The sequence below is a fragment of the Leptodactylus fuscus genome, chromosome 7 (assembly GCF_031893055.1).
Source record: "Leptodactylus fuscus isolate aLepFus1 chromosome 7, aLepFus1.hap2, whole genome shotgun sequence".
Taxonomy (NCBI): Eukaryota; Metazoa; Chordata; class Amphibia; order Anura; family Leptodactylidae; genus Leptodactylus; species Leptodactylus fuscus.
The window spans coordinates 73,279,077-73,298,085 of record NC_134271.1 but is presented as its reverse complement, the minus strand read 5'-3'; the positions used below and the strand labels follow the sequence as shown (position 1 = coordinate 73,298,085).

The 19,009-nt window shown below is 46.5% G+C and overlaps 1 protein-coding gene across 1 annotated transcript in view; it reads right to left on the bottom strand.

Moving 5' to 3' along the window:
* Positions 1-444: 444 nt before the first annotated feature.
* Positions 445-19,009, bottom strand: part of LOC142213688 (thyrotropin-releasing hormone receptor-like) — a 67,416-nt gene continuing 48,851 nt past the window's right edge. The window contains exon 4 of the mRNA XM_075282121.1: positions 445-1,372. Within this exon, the coding sequence (XP_075138222.1) occupies positions 968-1,372 (405 nt within the window). The 3' untranslated portion in view covers positions 445-967. The remainder of the gene's footprint in view (positions 1,373-19,009) is intronic.

The following is a 19,009-nucleotide window of genomic DNA, read 5'->3' as shown; positions in this document are numbered from 1 at the left end:
TATAGGGCTCTTATGCATTAGAGGATTTTAAGCCTTATAAGGCACCAGGACACGCGTGTGACTGCCCATGTAGCTATAACACTTGCTTCGCCTACAAACTGAATTTACTAATTGTATATGGAGGAAATAGAATAAAGAATGGTGGGTTGAAGGGTGAAATGAAATAATGGATCAGTTTAAGGCCAGATCTCCCCATCTTCTTACTTGGTAATGATTTCCCCGATTTTGAACTTGAGCATCCATACACATCTTTCATGGACACATGCATTTGATGCAGTTAGCCAACAGCTACCACTCCCAACTCCCCCATACACTAGCACAACACCTCAGATATCTGAAATGGCGATACTCTGAAGGCCCCATCATACGTAAGATGGTTAGCTGGTTTTTCTGAATTATCAGGATGTACATCTAATGTACATTAGATGTACAAAATTAGCTCTAGAAACCAGTTCTAGGACACAAAATGTTGGTCACCAAGAATAAACAGCGAAGAGATTGGGCTCTACTGCAAAATCAGTAAGTGTTCCATTTCTTGGTGGTGTTTAAGAACCCATCCAACCGGGCAAGTGTCCTAGATTTTCTGTTGTAATATACCTACAAAATACATGAACCCCATCTCACCTCCCAGCCCACAATACCTGTAGATTTATGGGGTAGTAATAAAGGCAGGAGTGGGGACCTGAGGTCATACACCTAACTGCATGGGGTAATTTCAGGGCATAGTCTGGAGCTCTGAAGCAAGGTAAATTAAAGAATGTATATCTATAATGTGTCACTATGATAATGGTTTGTCATCTGAAAATGGATTTTAATCATTGAGAGGAGTCTCGGGTTCTTGACTTTACTTGTCTGATCTTGCTGAGAGTCTGAACCCCTGTGCTTCTATAGTCACAGATATCTTTGTTGCACCTGCAGTTGATCTTTATCTTTGCTAGTTGCATCTAGTTTAGAGCACACAATGGTCCTAAACGACACTATAATACAATTCCCCTTCCACCTTTAGCTTGTCAGATTGTTTAGATACATTGGTTGGGTTTTCTGATGGTGGCTTTTCTTTCTTCTCTGGCCTGGCATTAGTAGGATCCCTCACCATGCTGTAGCTGGTGGTGGTCATGTATGTGTTCCTTCTTTGGGTATCCACTTGGCCACACTTGCACAACCTTTTGAATGCTGTGCGGAACTTCTGTGACATGAGGTTGTATATGACAGGGTTGATGGCACTGTTGGCATAAACACAGATGCGACAGAACAGAAGGAACCAGGGATCCAGATATGGATTTTCCACAAAGGAGTTCACTAGAACTAAAGTCCGGTAGGGCATCCACAGAAGAGCAAAGAGGACAACCACCACTGCCAACATTTTAGTGACCTGCAAAGAAGGTAGAGAAGACTCATCAAAGGCAAATGAATAATTTTTAACAGTCTTCAGAGGTATTGTGGAGGAATCACTAAGAATCATACTACATAACATATCTACCCAATGGACACTTACATAATGACACGAGAACCAGCCAATATTATCCAGCGACATCAATATTCAGTTTTGTTTTATAATGGCTTATCTATATGCATTCACTGATTAAAAAAAAATATCCATTTAATAAAACATTCCATGTGTGAATGCAATAAGGATATACAGTATGCACTTGATTACAATATTAGCGTAAATGGATAAGTTTAGTTGGTAATGCTATACAATTGAAAGTAACTATAGTACCCTGAGCCATCAAAAGCAGGCTACTACATGAGATACGATTACAAAGAAGGCATACAGGTTCTGTATGGTTTCCTACGGCACATGTTCCCACAGATGTTGCAATTGGACCTGTAGATCCTGCATGCTCATAGGTTGCCAAAGCTGGCATCCCAGTTGGTCCTATAAATGCTCAACTGGTATTAAATTTTGCAATTGGATAAGCCAAGGCATGGTTGCAATCTGGACATTCCTGGGAAATCCTTGCTGTGTGTGGGTGAACATTATCCTGCTGAAAAAAGCCATTTGAAAGCCCTACAATTAGAGTCAACATTTAGGCTGGAGGATGGCCTGGACAAACCACTGGGCTGTTAGTGACCCTTATTATTGAGCAGCACACCCAGGTACTTATAGGTGTTGACTATCTCAAGCGCACCTGGATGTGATCCAGGCGGAGACAGGGGTGTGCAATGAAGGTGCACCTCTGTCTAGATGATGGACAAGGAAACGGTGGGAGCTGCTCATGCTTGTAAGCAGGTCAAATGATCTTCTCTACTAGTGGTCTGCCTGAGTCATAACTGCATGTAGAGTTTTCCAGTAATATGATATTTCATAATTTGAAAATTGTTTCTGTCAATGATGTATTACCATTACTTGTGCATTTTTCAATAATAGATATCATGCCTACCAACTGTCCAAACTTGACCATCCTGGGTGGCCTGCCTCATGTCCAGATATTGATTGTACCTGTATCCAATGAAAATATGTGGGAGCACTAAAAGCCACCAAAAATGTCTATTACATCTTTTTGGATTATCTCACGTTGATATTACTTATCTAGAACCTCACAGTCCTGAACAGGTCTTCTCTGTTTCATAGGTTTTAGTAATAAGTCATTTCCACTCTAAACCTGTAAGTTTTGATCAATGGTATTGGGTGTATGAGCTTGTCGCTGACGTTTTGAATATAGTACTTTAACCGAAAGCTTAGCTTGTTGTATGGTTATTACAATTAGATCCCAAACTAAGAGTTCCATTCATCACATACAGAGATCTTTGGGGTTATTGCTAAACCATTCATCCCTTAGATCAGTGGTTCTTAACCAGGGTTCGATTGAACCCTAGGCCATATGCACGGTTCATTTTGTGTGCCAGTAAAAAAAACATATACCTATGTCTTGAATTTGGAAAAAAAAATCATATTTAATTTATCACTAAAGAAGGGTTCGGTGAATATGCATATGAAACTGGTGGGTTCGGTACCTCAAACAAGGTTAAGAACCACTTCCTTAGATAAACCTTACATTTATTTGCTCTTTGCTCCTTACCCAGGGGCATAGCATTGAGTGTTTCCTTCTAACACATCTCTCATGAACCGTTTTCTAGAGATCTAAAGAGCTTTGTGTTCTGAGTGACTTCAAGGCAATGGTGAACGTGTATTTTCTGTCATGTATCTTACCCTTAATCTGAGCATTTAGCTGGATCAATCTTGAAGCTGAAGGTTGGCAGGTCATTTTCCAACACCGCTCACTGATGAGGGATTCACAGGGTTAATTTCTGCCCTATAGATCTCCAACCATGTGAAAATGGTTGTCTGTGGTTCTTCATAAACATAAAATATTTGTAGGTGAAGTCTTGACTATACACTTATCATGCACTCTTTTATTCTGCACTCTGAAATTACAGAGTGTAGTTCTTTTCTTTTGATAGCATACAATAACACAATATACAGATGTATATATTTAAACAGAATTTCTGCAATTGGTAAAATTACTGCAGTGTGATATATTTTTACAGTAGACAACAAAAAACAATGAAATGTAATTGGAAAAATACCTTTCAATGACTTTTCATTGTTTTGTAGTCTTCTGTTATAAGATATCACACTGCAGCAATTTTACCAACCAGCTACAATAAGCCTCCCTTCTCAGCTACAGGTACTGTCCTGATGGACTGCCTATTTAGTAATTGGCAGACTGGGATGTCTAGAGCCCACCAATGGAATTGTCTCTAGAGGACCACACTCCCCACAGCCAGAACCCCTGCAGATCAGCTTGTACCAAGACAATATGCCAAGAGGCATGCTGCTCACCAGCCATACAATGTGTACCACTGTACTACCTAAACCCACTACTACACTGTGTATAGGATAATGCGACTTTTGTCTGGCCCAATAGTTTATTCTGCTGGCACCATCTTCAGTTCTGGTGGTTTGTTTGGCCATTCAAAGTGTTTAAGTTTATTAATGATTTTACCTTGTTTAGTATGAGGCAATGTCATACAGGAAAAATAAGGCAAATCTTTCAGAAAAAGTATAATAGAAGTCAAAAGGCCAAGGCAAACATAATTTAAAAAATAGCCGGAGTTTAATTGCTGTCATAAAAGAGCAACAGCTTTAGGGCATAAGAGAATTGTCCATAGCAGAGTGACCCACGATTCACAGACAATTTCCAAGAAGAGAGGGCCAAGTCAGACCACTTTTCTCTAGAGTGTATGGCCCGGGGGCTAATGGTAGAAGCAAGGATAGCCTGAGGTAAAGTCAAGTAGCTGATGGAAGAGCTGGGCTGGAGATGGTTAGCAAAGAGGAAAAGACCAGCAGCCATGGGGGGAGGGGGTGCACAAAAGATAGAATGCCAGACTTATTGGCCACTCATCAGGTTTGGACTGAGGTACTGGTAAATCCCCTGGTCCACCATTAACTTACCTATCTCCGCTCCTTCTCATGGCCTCCTTTTTCCCCTTCATTCTCCAGGGATCCCTGTGCCCCACATATTACCTCATCACGACGTGTAATGCACAGGGCCCATTGAAAGCTGAAGAGGGAAAAGGAGCTCTTTAACCAGAGGGATAGTGAGAGGCCATAAATATCTGACCGATCAGATGTATGGAGCCACTTCCAGCGCCCATCCTGTACACAATACAGGGCTGAAAGCAGAAAGCTCTGTCCACTGTATAGGGGCTGGGGACCTTCATTGCATCTCAGCATTTATTGAAGTCAGTTGGAGCTGAGCGCCCTGTACAGAACGGGGGCGGGAAATGGCTCTGTACAGATGATGTGGCCATGTGTCAGCCCTCTACAGATCAGGTATTTATTTTGAGACTAAAAAAAAGTTGGCCTAGACAAACCCCTTTAAAGAGGTTTTCTATAAGACTGGCTTATTGTTGCTAGCAGAGTGCCGGAGAGCAGAGTATTGAGCTCTATTCTGTTTAGTATATTTCTATATGATCTTACACAAGGTCTGCACAGTAAAATAGCAATTTTTGTAGATACTAAACTGTGTATGATAATTACCACAACAAAGGGCTGTATCCTGATACAAATACATATCTGCGACTTAGAAGCTTGGCCAGAGAAGTAGCAAATTGGGTTTAATATTAATAAATGGAAATTTATGCACATGGGAAGAGGAATACATGCCAAGATTACTTACTAAATGGGAAAACATTGGGTAAAACTGACATGGAAAAGGACTTAGGAATTGTAGTTGACAGTAAACTCAACTATAGCAGCCAGTGTCAGGCAGCTGCGGCTAATGCAAATAAGATTGTGCGGTGCATTAAAGGAGACATGGAATATGGCCAGTTGTCTTCCTTCCTGAGGAAGTTCTCATTCCCGCCCGTTCTCTCTTCCCCCTTGTCCACCCTGGAGTCTACTCTCTCGTGCGCAGATGCTACTCCGCGTGCTCTTTCTCTACTATATTATATCCTCCTTGAGGATGCCACTCCCGGGCTTCCTCCTTATGTGGGGTCCTGGAACTCCGAACTCACCTCTAGTCTGTCACCTCCCGACTGGAACAAATCCTTCATATTGACCCATAAAATGGCCTTGCCCTGTAGTGCGCAGAAGAGAATCTTAAATTCTAACCCATTGGTATAGGTGTCCGGACCTTCTTCACAGGATCTATCCATCTGTTTCTGATCGGTGTTGGCGCTGTGGTACCGAGAGAGGCACTATGCTCCATGTATGGTGGGAGTGCGATGTCATTAGACCCTTCTGAAATGCGGTCTTTTCCCCATATTCTAAAGTGTGTGATCACCCTATTGCTCCATCTTCCCAGGTGGCTCTCCTTTCGTTCCTTCCCGGTAAGGTTTCTAAGATTAAAAAGGACCTCTTGCGACACTTTCTTACAGCCACCAGGACTGTCATCCCTAGGCATTGGCGCAGTACTACTCTGCCTTCTATGCTGGAATTTCTGCAGGAGCTTCTTCTTATTAGGAGGATGGAGGCCCTGGTTACAGAGGACTCTCCGGATCCCTTCAGGCTTGACAATACCTGGCGGCCCTGGGTCGTGTTTCAAGACTCTTCCAAATTCTCTTCCTCTTTCTCATAATTTTATTCACTCTGGTCCTTCTCCCCCATTCCTTGTCTTTCTCCCCTGTGTTACCTGTCCTTGTCTCTCCGTCTGTGTCATACCTGCTCCCCCTTTTTCTTTGCCTCTTCCTTGTATCCCTTTTGTCTTGTTGTGTTTCAGTGTCCCTGAATTTTTCACTCTGAGTGCCTTGTCTGATGCAGATGTTTTATAATATGTTGTACCTGGCTGATCGGGGAGTTCCGGTCGGCCCCTGTTATTGTGAGGCCTGCGAGCCTTACCCTTGATTACTTTTATTTGGTTTCCTTCCCTGTTTCCCCTTTCCTTGTATTCAAAAACTTTTCAATATACTTTGATTAAACATAAAGGATACATGGATGCACAGAATAAAAATGTAGCTCTGCCACTTTACAAATCAATGGTCAGACCCAGTGGCGTAACTACCACCATAGCAGCGGTAGCAGCTGCCACAGGGCCCGGGACATTAGGGGCCCGGTGACAGCTGCTACTGCTGCTATCATTATGCTCGGAGGTCTTTTCGGACCCCCGAGTATAATGATCGGGGCCCCCTGCTGGTGGAATACTTTCCACCAACAGGGGGCCCCGAAGCTGCTGCAACGGAGACACAGGAGCTGCAGCTCTGGCTCCTGTCAGCGCTGCAGGACGCTCTCCCTCTCTCACCCCTCCCTTTCTCTGCTGTCCTCTGCCCACCAATGAGAGGAGGAGGCGGGGCTTATCCCTGCCGAGCTCCTGCACAGAAGAGAAGAGGAAGAAGCTGCTCTAGGAAAATGAAACTGAAGATACACAGGTACGTACTGGGGTTACTATACTTATTACTATCAGGCATTTGGGGGGATTACTTGTGTTTTAGTAACTCCATGTGCCTCATAGTAATAGCAGTTAACCCCATCATCTCCCTCACATTAACCCCCTGTTTGCCTCACCATAAGAGTTACTGATATGTGAGACATTTGGGGGTAATAGTAATGAAGATACTTTATTATTACCTCCATGTCTCTCACATATCAGTAACTCTTATGTGAGGTACACAAGGCTTAATGTGAGGGACATGATAGGGTTAACTGTTATTAATATGAGGCACATGGAGTTACTAAATTGTAATGCACAGGACCAGATTTTTTTTTATCCACAATTTGTCCTGGTATAGCGGTCAGCAGTGACAGTATTTAGTCCTGTAGGGGCCACTAAGGGACATAATACTGTGTGCAGGGGCCACTATGGGACATAATACTGTGTGCAGGGGCCACTATTGGGTATAATACTGTGTGCAGGGGCCACTAAGGGACATAATACTGTGTGCAGGGGACACTATGGGACATAATAGAGCGTGCAGGAATGCGTAGGAGGGACTCGGTCGAGATCTTCAGTGTCGGGGGGGCCCCATGTCAAAAGTTCGCCACGGGGCCCCGCCATTCCTAGTTACGCCACTGGTCAGACCACACATGGGATATTGTGTTCAGCTTTGGAAGTCTGTGCACAAGACAGAACTTGACAGAACTTTTCAAAGGTAGACAACCAAGATAATAAATGTAATGGGTGAACCATAGTACCCTGACAGATTATCACAACTAGGTTTATATCATTTGGAAATATATTGATATAAATATATCAATTGTCTCTGTTGGGATCTCTTCATTCTCAGGACTTCTACTGCATCAAGGTGACATGCTTTACATTGAGAGAAAAGAAGGCTTCTACAATGACATACATGGGTGTTCTTTACTGTAAGTGCTGTAAGTTTATAAAACTCTTTGTCATAGTTGTTATGGAGAAAGGTCTGCTGCAATGTTACAGATTACAGTTACTAGATTTCTGGGGATTGGTCACTGATCCAGGAATTTATTCTGATTTGCAGACTGGAGCAGGGAAGGATTCCCCCCCACCACCACCTAAAATAAGTATAAATGGCTTTTAGCTCTCATTGCCCACTGTCCCCTGCCACCACCTGCCTGCCCCCCCCCCTCGCAAACCCCGGCCCCCTTTCCACCACCTCCCCCAACCCCGACCCCTTTCTAACGACCCCGGTCCCCATTCCACCACCCCGCGACCCTGGCCCCCTGTCCACAACCCACCCACTCCGCGACTCCAAGCCTCTCCCCCCCCCTGCGACCACATCCCCCCTCTCCGGGACCCTGGCCCCCTCCCCCCCATGACCCCGGCCCCCTTGCAAAACCCCCGTGACCCCGGCCCCCTTGCAAACCCCCCGTGACCCCGGGCCCCCTTTCCACCCCTCCTGTGACCCCAGCCTTCTTTACAGCAGAACCCCTTCCCCCTCCCCTGCGACCTCGGCCCCCTTCCCCCCCCCCCACGACCACGGACCCCCCCTCCTAACCCCCCAGCCGCGACCTCTGCCTCTTCCCCCCCCCTCCCGTGCGCCTAGTGTCCCGGTGAGCATAGGGTCTGCAGACTGTGCTGTGAGTGTGACTGTGCAGGCATGCATGGCGTGTTAGGGGAAGATGGCGGTTTGGGGAAGTGTCCCAGTCCCTGATTCCTTTTCCCACCCTTGTGGCCCCGGTGGACTTATCTTTCCACTCCGGGCTCGACCGTTGGCTGAATGTTGTGTACTCCGGGCAACGCCATGTTCTTCCTGTCGCTCGGCGGCCGGCTTGAGCCTCAATAGCTCCGCCCCCTCTGTAGGCCGATCCAATCGGATCACAGTGCAAAGGCTCTGCAGTCGGCTGGAGCCTGTTTAGCTATGCCCCCCTATCGCTAGCTCCAATCAGCGAACAGCGGTGATGTCATCTCAGGTCCTTAACCATCAGGCCCTTCACAAGAACCGTGATTCCGGGGCTCGCGGTGGCCAAACCCGGCAGCCTACGGGGATAAGCAAGCTCCTATGTTTCATGCCGGGTGCCATTCTAGGTATGCGTGCAATTTGAGCGTAATCCGTTCGGCTGTTTCGGCGTGATTGAGGAGCAAACATCCAAACACACAATTCCGTGTGCTTTCACTGCACACCGCTTGCCAATGCGTTTGATAGTCCATTCAGGGGGATTCCCATGCGGACTCCCCCGAAAGTATTACCAACGCAAATATGAACGAGGCCTTACTTCCTAAAACTAAATTGACAGACAATATCCTACCCAATATCCTACCCTCTTGTAAAGCTTTTTTATCTAAGTTGCTCAGGTGCAAAGAGAATTCCATCAAGGTTTTATGTAATATTGTACAAATTTTATTGAAAGCCGTGAACAAATATAGACGGCAAGACACATCACAGACCTCGGAGGAGACAGATTAGTGAAGTGGAGCAAAGCTGAATGTATATTGTCACCTGTTATTTATATGGAAATGAATGTGTCATATGCTGACATTTTTGATGAATTCATAGGAAAATGAAAGATAACCAAGAGGAACAGATGTGGTGCTAGATAATGCCTTTTCTTTTGTCTACTCAGCTTGCCATTGATTGTTTATGTTGGCGTGGAGAGGAATCTTAATGTTTAGGATCTTCAGTTTGCCCTGATTTTCCCTTTTAGGTATAAAGGTAAAAAGATGTAAATACCGTATAATCTCTACGTAGTCTGCAGCATGAATAATGTATGGAAAGAATGGATGGGAAAAGGGAGAGAATGCTTTCATTATGGTTTCATTTTGCTTTTAGTTTCATGGCTGTGACCAAGGATATCTTATAGGGTTATAGGTTGGACTTGGTGGACTGATGTCTTCATCCAACCTCGTCTACTATGTAACTATGTTATGTCTTCTGCCTGTGTGAATGATAAGTAAATGAGTCCAGAATTGTGTGCTTATGTTTGTCTATATGTTAAAGCAGTTAGCATCATTGAAAAGTAACAGGGTGTGTTCACATACTTTATGTGTAATGTATGTCTATATGTATATGTGCCTAATATGTATTATGTATATGTATTTTTGGACAAATATGTATAATATATGTTACTTACCCTTTCTCTTTTTTCCCTAGTTATTTTGTATATCCTCCAAGGTTTAGCTATAGCCCACAGTTAGACGGAATCTAAAAATCAATCCATTTTATTTTTCTTAAAGGGGCTGGATACTATAACATTTATCATCCATTCTTAGGAAGGGTTACCAATATTAGAGCTGTCAGTGAGGTCCTATACCGAGATCCCCACCGATCAGACTACTGAAGAGGTTGCAGCGTTTGGACAAGTGCTGTGGCCTCCTCAGTGACTACCAAGCACAGCACTGTACATTGTATAATGGCTGCGTTAGGTACTGAAACTTAGTTCTAATCATTGGAATGTGACAGAACTGCAGTGTATCCATTTGACTAAGTGACGTGATGTCACTGGCCTGAGGAGGAAGTAGAGCTCGGCCAAGGACCAGAAAGCTCTTCAAACAGCTGATCGTCCGGGGTTCTGGGCGTTTTGACTAAGTGACGTGATGTCACTGGCCTGAGAAGAGGAAGTGGACCTTGCTCAAACACTGCTAAGCTTTACAGACAACTCATTGGAAGTGGTCCCTGCTGTTGGACTTCACCTAAGGATTGCTCATCAATATCATAGATCCAAAAAAACCTTAATATTAAACAAATCTGTGAAACGTTCAAATCTGACAATCTACTGTATTGCAGATGTTTTATATCATGATCCAAAAACACTGACTTGCTTGTTTTTTATATGTCTGATGTAATTGCATTGATACACAGTTTGCTGTCTTGATATGTATGTTGTATAGTCTTTCTTTCTAGTTTAGTAAAGGTTACTTTTATACAAAAAAGAAATATCTTCTTCTGGAGAGCTCAATGGTTTCTTAGGAGCTCTTCTGCGGGGATAATGTGTGGCAATGCTGCTCTTATACTCCAGCCAGAGTGAAATAAGGGAGAAATGTAGTAAGCAATCTGAAATCAAGAGAAAAGTAATACAATTTTCAGCTTTCATTTTTTTATGGCTTACAAGATTCAAGATGATCAGAGAGATGCCTGTGCTAGAAACACATGGGGCTATCAGATAAAGAATAGGTAAGGTTTATTTTATATGCGGGATCAGTGGGTTTGATGCAAATGAAACTACACAGCGAGAAAAAGAGAAAAAAATATTATTGATGTTCCTTTGAGGAGTCTACAAGGTGATCGATGCTGCTCCTGACCTTCCAGGTTTATCGAGATTGCTTGCTTTGCCATATGTGTGCTATTGTTATTCATAAACCAGAAGATATTAAAGAATGAGACAAGGTTGTCGGCAGCTCACAAGCAAGGCTGTTCCTATAACTTTCCATGGCAGCTCAGAAATGAGAATAAAAACGGGCATTCCTCGAATGTACATTTCCCAAGAAAGGTTTCCCAGAAGATTCAACAACAAGATCTGTCATTATGAAAGTAAAGAAGACAAACCGAGATCAGTCTATTCAAAGATGCCATGGAAAGCAGTAACTGTATGAGAACCAATCTACAGCAATGGAAGCAGTTTATGTACCTGCCCCTACATCAACTGTACTGGTGTCCTCAGCCATTATATGCTATTTATATACGCCTACCCTATATTTAAAAATCAGCCATGTGAATTACGTATTTTTTTTACCAGTTTTAACACAATGCAATGTACAAAGGTTCCATAAAAATGACCACCCCTCAGTTGTAAAACGGCCGTGAAAAATGGATGTTTTTTACTGCTATTATGCACCATGATTGTGTGAATTTAGGCTTAGCTGATCAATGCATCCTCCAGGGTTCCTGCACCCCTATAGTCATTCCACTTACACAATGAAATTTTCTAAATTCGAGGATATTTCCCGTGCGTCATGATGACATCCACTGTGATATGAAGACGAGCTTCTGGTTCCAGTGGACCAGAAACGACACAACAAGGTCCCACAGAGTTCTGTATTACCTTGTTATGTTGCACTGATCATACAGATGATTAAAGCTGCTTTAATATTTGTTTCTGAGATTTGGAAGTCGCCCACTGAATGTTGCGGAATCTATCCGACTACTCTGTGTCCTCCACGCAGTCCCTCACTGTGGCCAGCTGGGTTTCTATGTGGGGGATGTAGGAAGCAGGTTGTGTGCCAGAGAGGAATTTCATGCCTCTTCTAATGATCTACATTCATGTATAGTCTATATGTGCAGTAGAAACTCATGACTAATTCCTGAGTAATGTTTTGTCAGTAGTATGATTCATGGAGTCCAGCCAATATACTGCACAATAGACACTACAACACAATATGGAAAAAAGTATTGGGAAAATTCAAGTAACACACAAATGCTCAGCACTGCCAAACAATGTGAACAAAATAATGCAAGTGCACATTGCCATGGCTGCAATAGAAATGTGAGCACAATAAGTTGCATCAGCACCAACATTACTGTGAATCCCTACTGTATATAAAAATAAATGAAAAGAGAGATAAGTCATTTTAGTGTAAGGAACCATCTAAAAGAGGTTGTCTTGTCGCTAGCAGAAGGGCTTATACTGCTTTATCAAAATGCAAACCAAGAACCTCATTTTCATGCATTTCTATATACAGTAGGAATTAGCAGCAATGCTCTTGGTGCTAACAGAATTCTGTTGCAACTTTCTGTCTTTATAAAGGCACAGAAGCTTTTATGACATGTTATTGTAATGTTTAGAGATGAGCGAACACTAAAATGTTCGAGGTTCGAAATTCGATTCGAACAGCCGCTCAATGTTCGTGTGTTCGAACGGGTTTCGAACCCCATTATAGTCTATGGGGAACAGATACTCGTTAAGGGGGAAACCCAAATCCGTGTCTGGAGGGTCACCAAGTCCACTATGACAACCCAGGAAATGATGCCAACACCTCTGGAATGACACTGGGACAGCAGGGGAAGCATGTCTGGGGGCATCTAACACACCAAAGACCCTCTATTACCCCAACATCACAGCCTAACAACTACACACTTTACACACTCAATACCACCTCTCTGACAGTAGGAAAACACCTTGAAACATGTGTATTTGGCACTTGCAGTGAGGAGAGCTTGTCACCAGCAGTGAATTTGGCCCTTGTAGTAAGTTGAGGTTGGCACCAACATTTGTTTTGAAAATCAGGGTGGATTGAGCCTCTAACCAGCAGAGTTTGGGCAAATTCATGGTGGAGGGAGCCTCTAAAAACCCCAGTTTGGACCAAATCATGGTGGAGGGAGCCTCTAAAAACCCCAGTTTGGACCAATTCATGGTGGAGGGAGCCTCTAAAAACTCCAGTTTGGACCAATTCATGATGGAGGGAGCCTCTAAACAGCCCAGTTTGGGCAAATTCATGGTGGAGGGAGCCTCTAAAAACCCCCAGTTTGGACCAATTCATGGTGGAGGGAGCCTCTAAAAACCCCAGTTTGGACCAATTCATGGTGGAGGGAGCCTCTAAAAACCCCAGTTTGGACCAATTCATGGTGGAGGGAGCCTCTAAAAACCCCAGTTTGGACCAATTCATGATGGAGGGAGCCTCTAAACAGCCCAGTTTGGGCAAATTCATGGTGGAGGGAGCCTCTAAAACCCCCCAGTTTGGACCAATTCATGGTGGAGGGAGCCTCTAAAAACCCCAGTTTGGACCAATTCATGGTGGAGGGAGCCTCTAAACAGCTCAGTTTGGGCAAATTCATGGTGGAGGGAGCCTCTAAACAGCCCAGTTTGGGCAAATTCATGGTGGAGGGAGCCTCTAAAAACCCCAGTTTGGACCAATTCATGGTGGAGGGAGCCTCTAAAAACCCCAGTTTGGACCAATTCATGGTGGAGGGAGCATCTAAACAGCCCAGTTTGGACCAATTCATGGTGGAGGGAGCCTCTAAAAACCCCAGTTTGGACCAATTCATGGTGGAGGGAGCCTCTAAACAGCCCAGTTTGGGCAAATTCATGGTGGAGGGAGCCTCTAAAAACCCCCAGTTTGGACCAATTCATGGTGGAGGGAGCCTCTAAAAACCCCAGTTTGGACCAATTCATGGTGGAGGGAGCCTCTAAACAGCCCAGTTTGGGCAAATTCATGGTGGAGGGAGCCTCTAAACAGCCCAGTTTGGGCAAATTCATGGTGGAGGGAGCCTCTAAAAACCCCAGTTTGGACCAATTCATGGTGGAGGGAGCCTCTAAACAGCCCAGTTTGGGCAAATTCATGGTGGAGGGAGCCTCTAAAAACCCCAGTTTGGACCAATTCATGGTGGAGGGAGCCTCTAAAAACCCCAGTTTGGACCAATTCATGGTGGAGGGAGCCTCTAAAAACCCCAGTTTGGACCAATTCATGATGGAGGGAGCCTCTAAACAGCCCAGTTTGGGCAAATTCATGGTGGAGGGAGCCTCTAAAAAACCCCAGTTTGGACCAATTCATGGTGGAGGGAGCCTCTAAAAACCCCAGTTTGGACCAATTCATGGTGGAGGGAGCCTCTAAACAGCTCAGTTTGGGCAAATTCATGGTGGAGGGAGCCTCTAAACAGCCCAGTTTGGGCAAATTCATGGTGGAGGGAGCCTCTAAAAACCCCAGTTTGGACCAATTCATGGTGGAGGGAGCCTCTAAACAGCCCAGTTTGGACCAATTCATGGTGGAGGGAGCCTCTAAAAACCCCAGTTTGGACCAGTTCATGGTGGAGGGAGCCTCTAAACAGCCCAGTTTGGGCAAATTCATGGTGGAGGGAGCCTCTAACCAGCCCAGTTTGGACCAATTCATGGTGGAGGGAGCCTCTAAAAACCCCAGTTTGGACCAATTCATGATGGAGGGAGCCTCTAAACAGCCCAGTTTGGACCAATTCATGGTGGAGAGAGCCTCTAAAAACCCCAGTTTGGACCAATTCATGGTGGAGGGAGCCTCTAAACAGGCCAGTTTGGGCAAATTGATGGTGGAGGGAGCCTCTAACCAGCAGAGTTGGTGGAAATCAGGGTGGAGGGAGCCTCTAACCAGCAGAGTTGTGGGAAAGCAGGGTGGAGGGAGCCTCTAACCAGCAGAGTTGGTGGAAATCAGGGTGGAGGGAGCCTCTAACCAGCAGAGTTGTGGGAAAGCAGGGTGGAGGGAGCCTCTAACCAGCAGAGTTGTGGGAAGGCAGGGTGGAGGGAGCCTCTAACCAGCAGAGTTGTGGGAAAGCAGGGTGGAGGGAGCCTCTAACCAGCAGAGTTGGTGGAAATCAGGGTGGAGGGAGCCTCTAACCAGCAGAGTTGGGGGAAATCAGGGTGGAGGGAGCCTAGTATTAGCAGAATTGTGCAACGCTTATGGTGGATGAGTATGAGGATGCGGAGGAATTGGAGAGGTTGAGTACAGACATGGAGTTTCATGTTGGGGTGCTTTACACAGGTGGGCACAAAAATGAAGGCTCTATCCAGTGGTGGTTCATTTTTATCAAAGTGAGCCGGTCGGCACTCTCAGCTGACAGACGGGTGCGCTTGTCAGTGATGATGCCACCGGCTGCACTGAACACCCTCTCAGATAGGACGCTGGCGGCAGGACAGGACAGCACCTCCAAGGCATATAGGGCAAGTTCAAGCCACAGGTCAAACTTCGACACCCAATACGTGTAGGGCGCAGAGGGGTCGGAGAGGACAGGGCTGTGGTCGGAAAGGTATTCCCGCAACATGCGCCTATACTTCTCACGCCTGGTGACACTAGGACCCTCCGTGGCGGCACTTTGGCGAGGGGGTGCCATCAAGGTGTCCCAGACCTTAGACAGTGTGCCCCTCGTTTGTGTGGACCGGTGAGAACTTGGTTGCCTACTGGAGGAACTGCCCTCCCTGCCGCCAACGTCACATGCTGGAAACATCTCCATCATATTCTGCACCAATTGCCTGTGGCAAGCATTGATGCGATTGGCCCTCCCCTCTACCGGAATAAAAGACGAGATGTTGTTTTTATACCGGGGGTCAAGGATAGCAAAGATCCAGTACTGGTTGTCCTCCATGATTTTGACAATACGCTTGTCGGTTGTAAAGCACCCCAACATGAACTCAGCCATGTCTGCCACAGTGTTAGTTGGCATGACTCCTCTGGCCCCACCGGAAAGTTCAATCTCCATTTCCTCCTCATCCTCCATGTCTACCCATCCGCGCTGCAACAATGGGACGATTCGAAGTTGCCCGGAAGCCTCCTGTATCACCATCACATCATCGGACAACTCTTCTTCCTCCTCCTCCTCCTCCATTAAACGCAGTGAAGCGGACAGATGTGTGGACCTACTCTCCAGCTGTGACGGATCGGATGCTATCCCTAACTCCTCTGTGTGATCTGAGTTATCCCTGATGTCAATCAGGGATTCTCTCAGAACACACAAGAGCGGGATTGTAAGGCTCACCATCGCATCCTCAGAGCTCACCCTCCTTGTGGACTCCTCAAAGACCCGTAGGATGTCACAAAGGTCTCTCATCCATGGCCACTCATGGATGTGAAACTGAGGCAGCTGACTTTGTGGCACCCTAGGGTTTTGTAGCTGGTATTCCATCAAAGGTCTCTGCTGCTCAACCACTCTATTCAACATCTGAAACGTTGAGTTCCAGCGTGTGGGGACGTCGCACAAAAGCCGGTGTTGTGGCACATGCAGGCATTGCTGGAGAGATTTTAAGCTAGCAGCGGCTACTGTCAACTTGCGAAAGTGGGCGCACATGCGCCGCACTTTCACCAGTAGCTCTGGAACATTGGGGTAGCTCTTTAGGAAACGTTGCACCACTAGGTTGAAGACGTGGGCCAGGCATGGAACATGTTGGAGTCCGGCAAGCTCCAGAGCTGCTACCAGGTTCCGGCCGTTATCACAAACGACCATGCCTGGGCCCAGGTGCAGCGGCTCAAACCATATTGCCGTCTCATCGAGGAGAGCATCCCTCACCTCGGAGGCAGTGTGCTGTCTGTCCCCCAAGCTGATCAGCTTCAGCACAGCCTGCTGACGTCTACCAACGCCAGTGCTGCAACGTTTCCAACTCGTAGCTGGGGTCAATCTAACAGCGGAGGAGGAGGCGGTGGCGGAGGAGGAGGCGGTGGCGGAGGAGGAGGCGGTAGAGGAGGAGGAGGAGGGGGGTGTTCTTCTCGTGTCCCTGCCAGGAATGTTAGGCGGGGAGACGAGGTACACCGGGCCAGTTTGGGAAGCAGTCCCAGCCTCAACTACATTCACCCAGTGTGCCGTCAGTGAAATGTAGCGTCCCTGTCCGCATGCACTTGTCCACGCGTTGGTGGTCAAGTGGACCTTTGTGCAAAGCGCGGAACTAAGGGCCCGCCTGATGTTGAGTGACACGTGCTGGTGCAAGGCGGGGACGGCACACCGGGAGAAGTAGTGACGGCTAGGGACGGCATAGCGAGGTGCCGCAGTTGCCATCAGGTCCAGGAAGGCGGGAGTTTCAACAAGCCGGAACGCCAACATCTCCTGGGCCAGCAGTTTAGCGATGTTGGCGTTCAAGGCTTGCGCGTGTGGGTGGTTAGCAGTGTATTTCTGCCGCCGCTCCAATGTCTGAGAGATGGTGGGTTGTTGTAAAGAAGCGCCTGATGGTGCCTTTGATGGTGCAGGAGAAGGAGATAAGACAGGAACAGGGGAGGATGAGGGAGAAGTCAACAAAGTGGCGGAGGCAGATGAAGTGGTGTCCTGGCTCGTCCTCTGGAGTGCATCGCCAGCACAGTCAGCAGTGGCAGAGGCAGAGGCAGTGGCAGAGGCAGTGGCAGTGGCGTGAACGGCAGGCAGCCTTTGTCCTGCCGTTGCTGCCTGCCACTGATTCCAGTGCTTGGATTCCAAATGACGGCACATTGAAGTGGTGGACAGGTTGCTCTTCTCAGAGCCCCTAATCAATTTCGAGAGGCAAATTGTGCAGACAACACTATATCTGTCCTCGGCGCATTCCTTGAAAAAACTCCACACCTTCGAGAAACGTGCCCTCGAGGTGGGAGTTTTTCGGGGCTGGGTACGAACTGGAACATCTTGGGAGATTCCGGGTGTGGCCTGGCTTCGCCTAAGCTGCTGACCTCTGCCTCTAGCTACCCTTTTTGGTGCTGCACCTGCCTCAACATCCACACTACTTTCCCCGCTTGACATCCCCCCTGTCCAGGTCGGGTCAGTGTCCTCATCATCCACCACTTCCTCTTCCAACTCCTGTCTCATCTCCTCCTCCCGCACAATGCGCCGGTCAACTGGATGCCCTGACGGCAACTGCGTCACATCATCGTCGATGAGGGTGGGTTGCTGGTCATCCACCACCAAATCGAACGGAGATGGAGGAGACTCTAGTGTTTGAGCATCTGGACACAGATGCTCCTCTGTTAGGTTCGTGGAATCGTGACGTGGAGAGGCAGGTTGAGGGACAATGAAAGGAGCGGAGAACAGCTCTGGGGAGCAGGGACAGTTGGGGTTATTGTCCTGTGAAGCTTGGGAATTTTGGGAGGAAGGAGGACAAGACTGTTGGGTAATAGGAGGAGAGGAGGCAGAGTCTGACTGGCTGCTGGACAATGTGCTGTAAGCGTTCTCTGACAGCCATTGCAAGACCTGTTCCTGGTTCTCGGGCCTACTAAGGTTTGTACCCTGCAGTTTAGTTAATGTGGCAAGCAACCCTGGCACTGTGGAGTGGCGCAATGCTTGCTGCCCCACAGGAGTAGGCACGGGACGCCCTGTGGCTTCACTGCTACCTTGCTCCCCAGAACCATTCCCCCGACCTCGCCCACGGCCTCGTCCACGTCCCTTTCCGGGAGCCTTGCGCATTTTGAATTCCCAGTTAGAAATTGGCACTATATACCAGTAGCAAAAATTGTGGGTGCACGTAACCCCAATATATTCTTTGAATTCCCAGTCAGACAATGGCACTATATACCAGTAGCAAGAAATGAGGGTATTTATAACCCCAATATATTCTTTGAATTACCAGTCAGAAACTGGCACTATATGGCAGTAGCAAGAAATGAGGGTATTTATAACCCCAATATATTCTTTGAATTCCCAGTCAGACAATGGCACTATATACCAGTAGCAAGAAATGAGGGTATTTGTAACCCCAATATATTCTTTGAATTACCAGTCAGAAACTGGCACTATATGGCAGTAGCAAGAAATGAGGGTATTTATAACCCCAATATATTCTTTGAATTCCCAGTCAGACAATGGC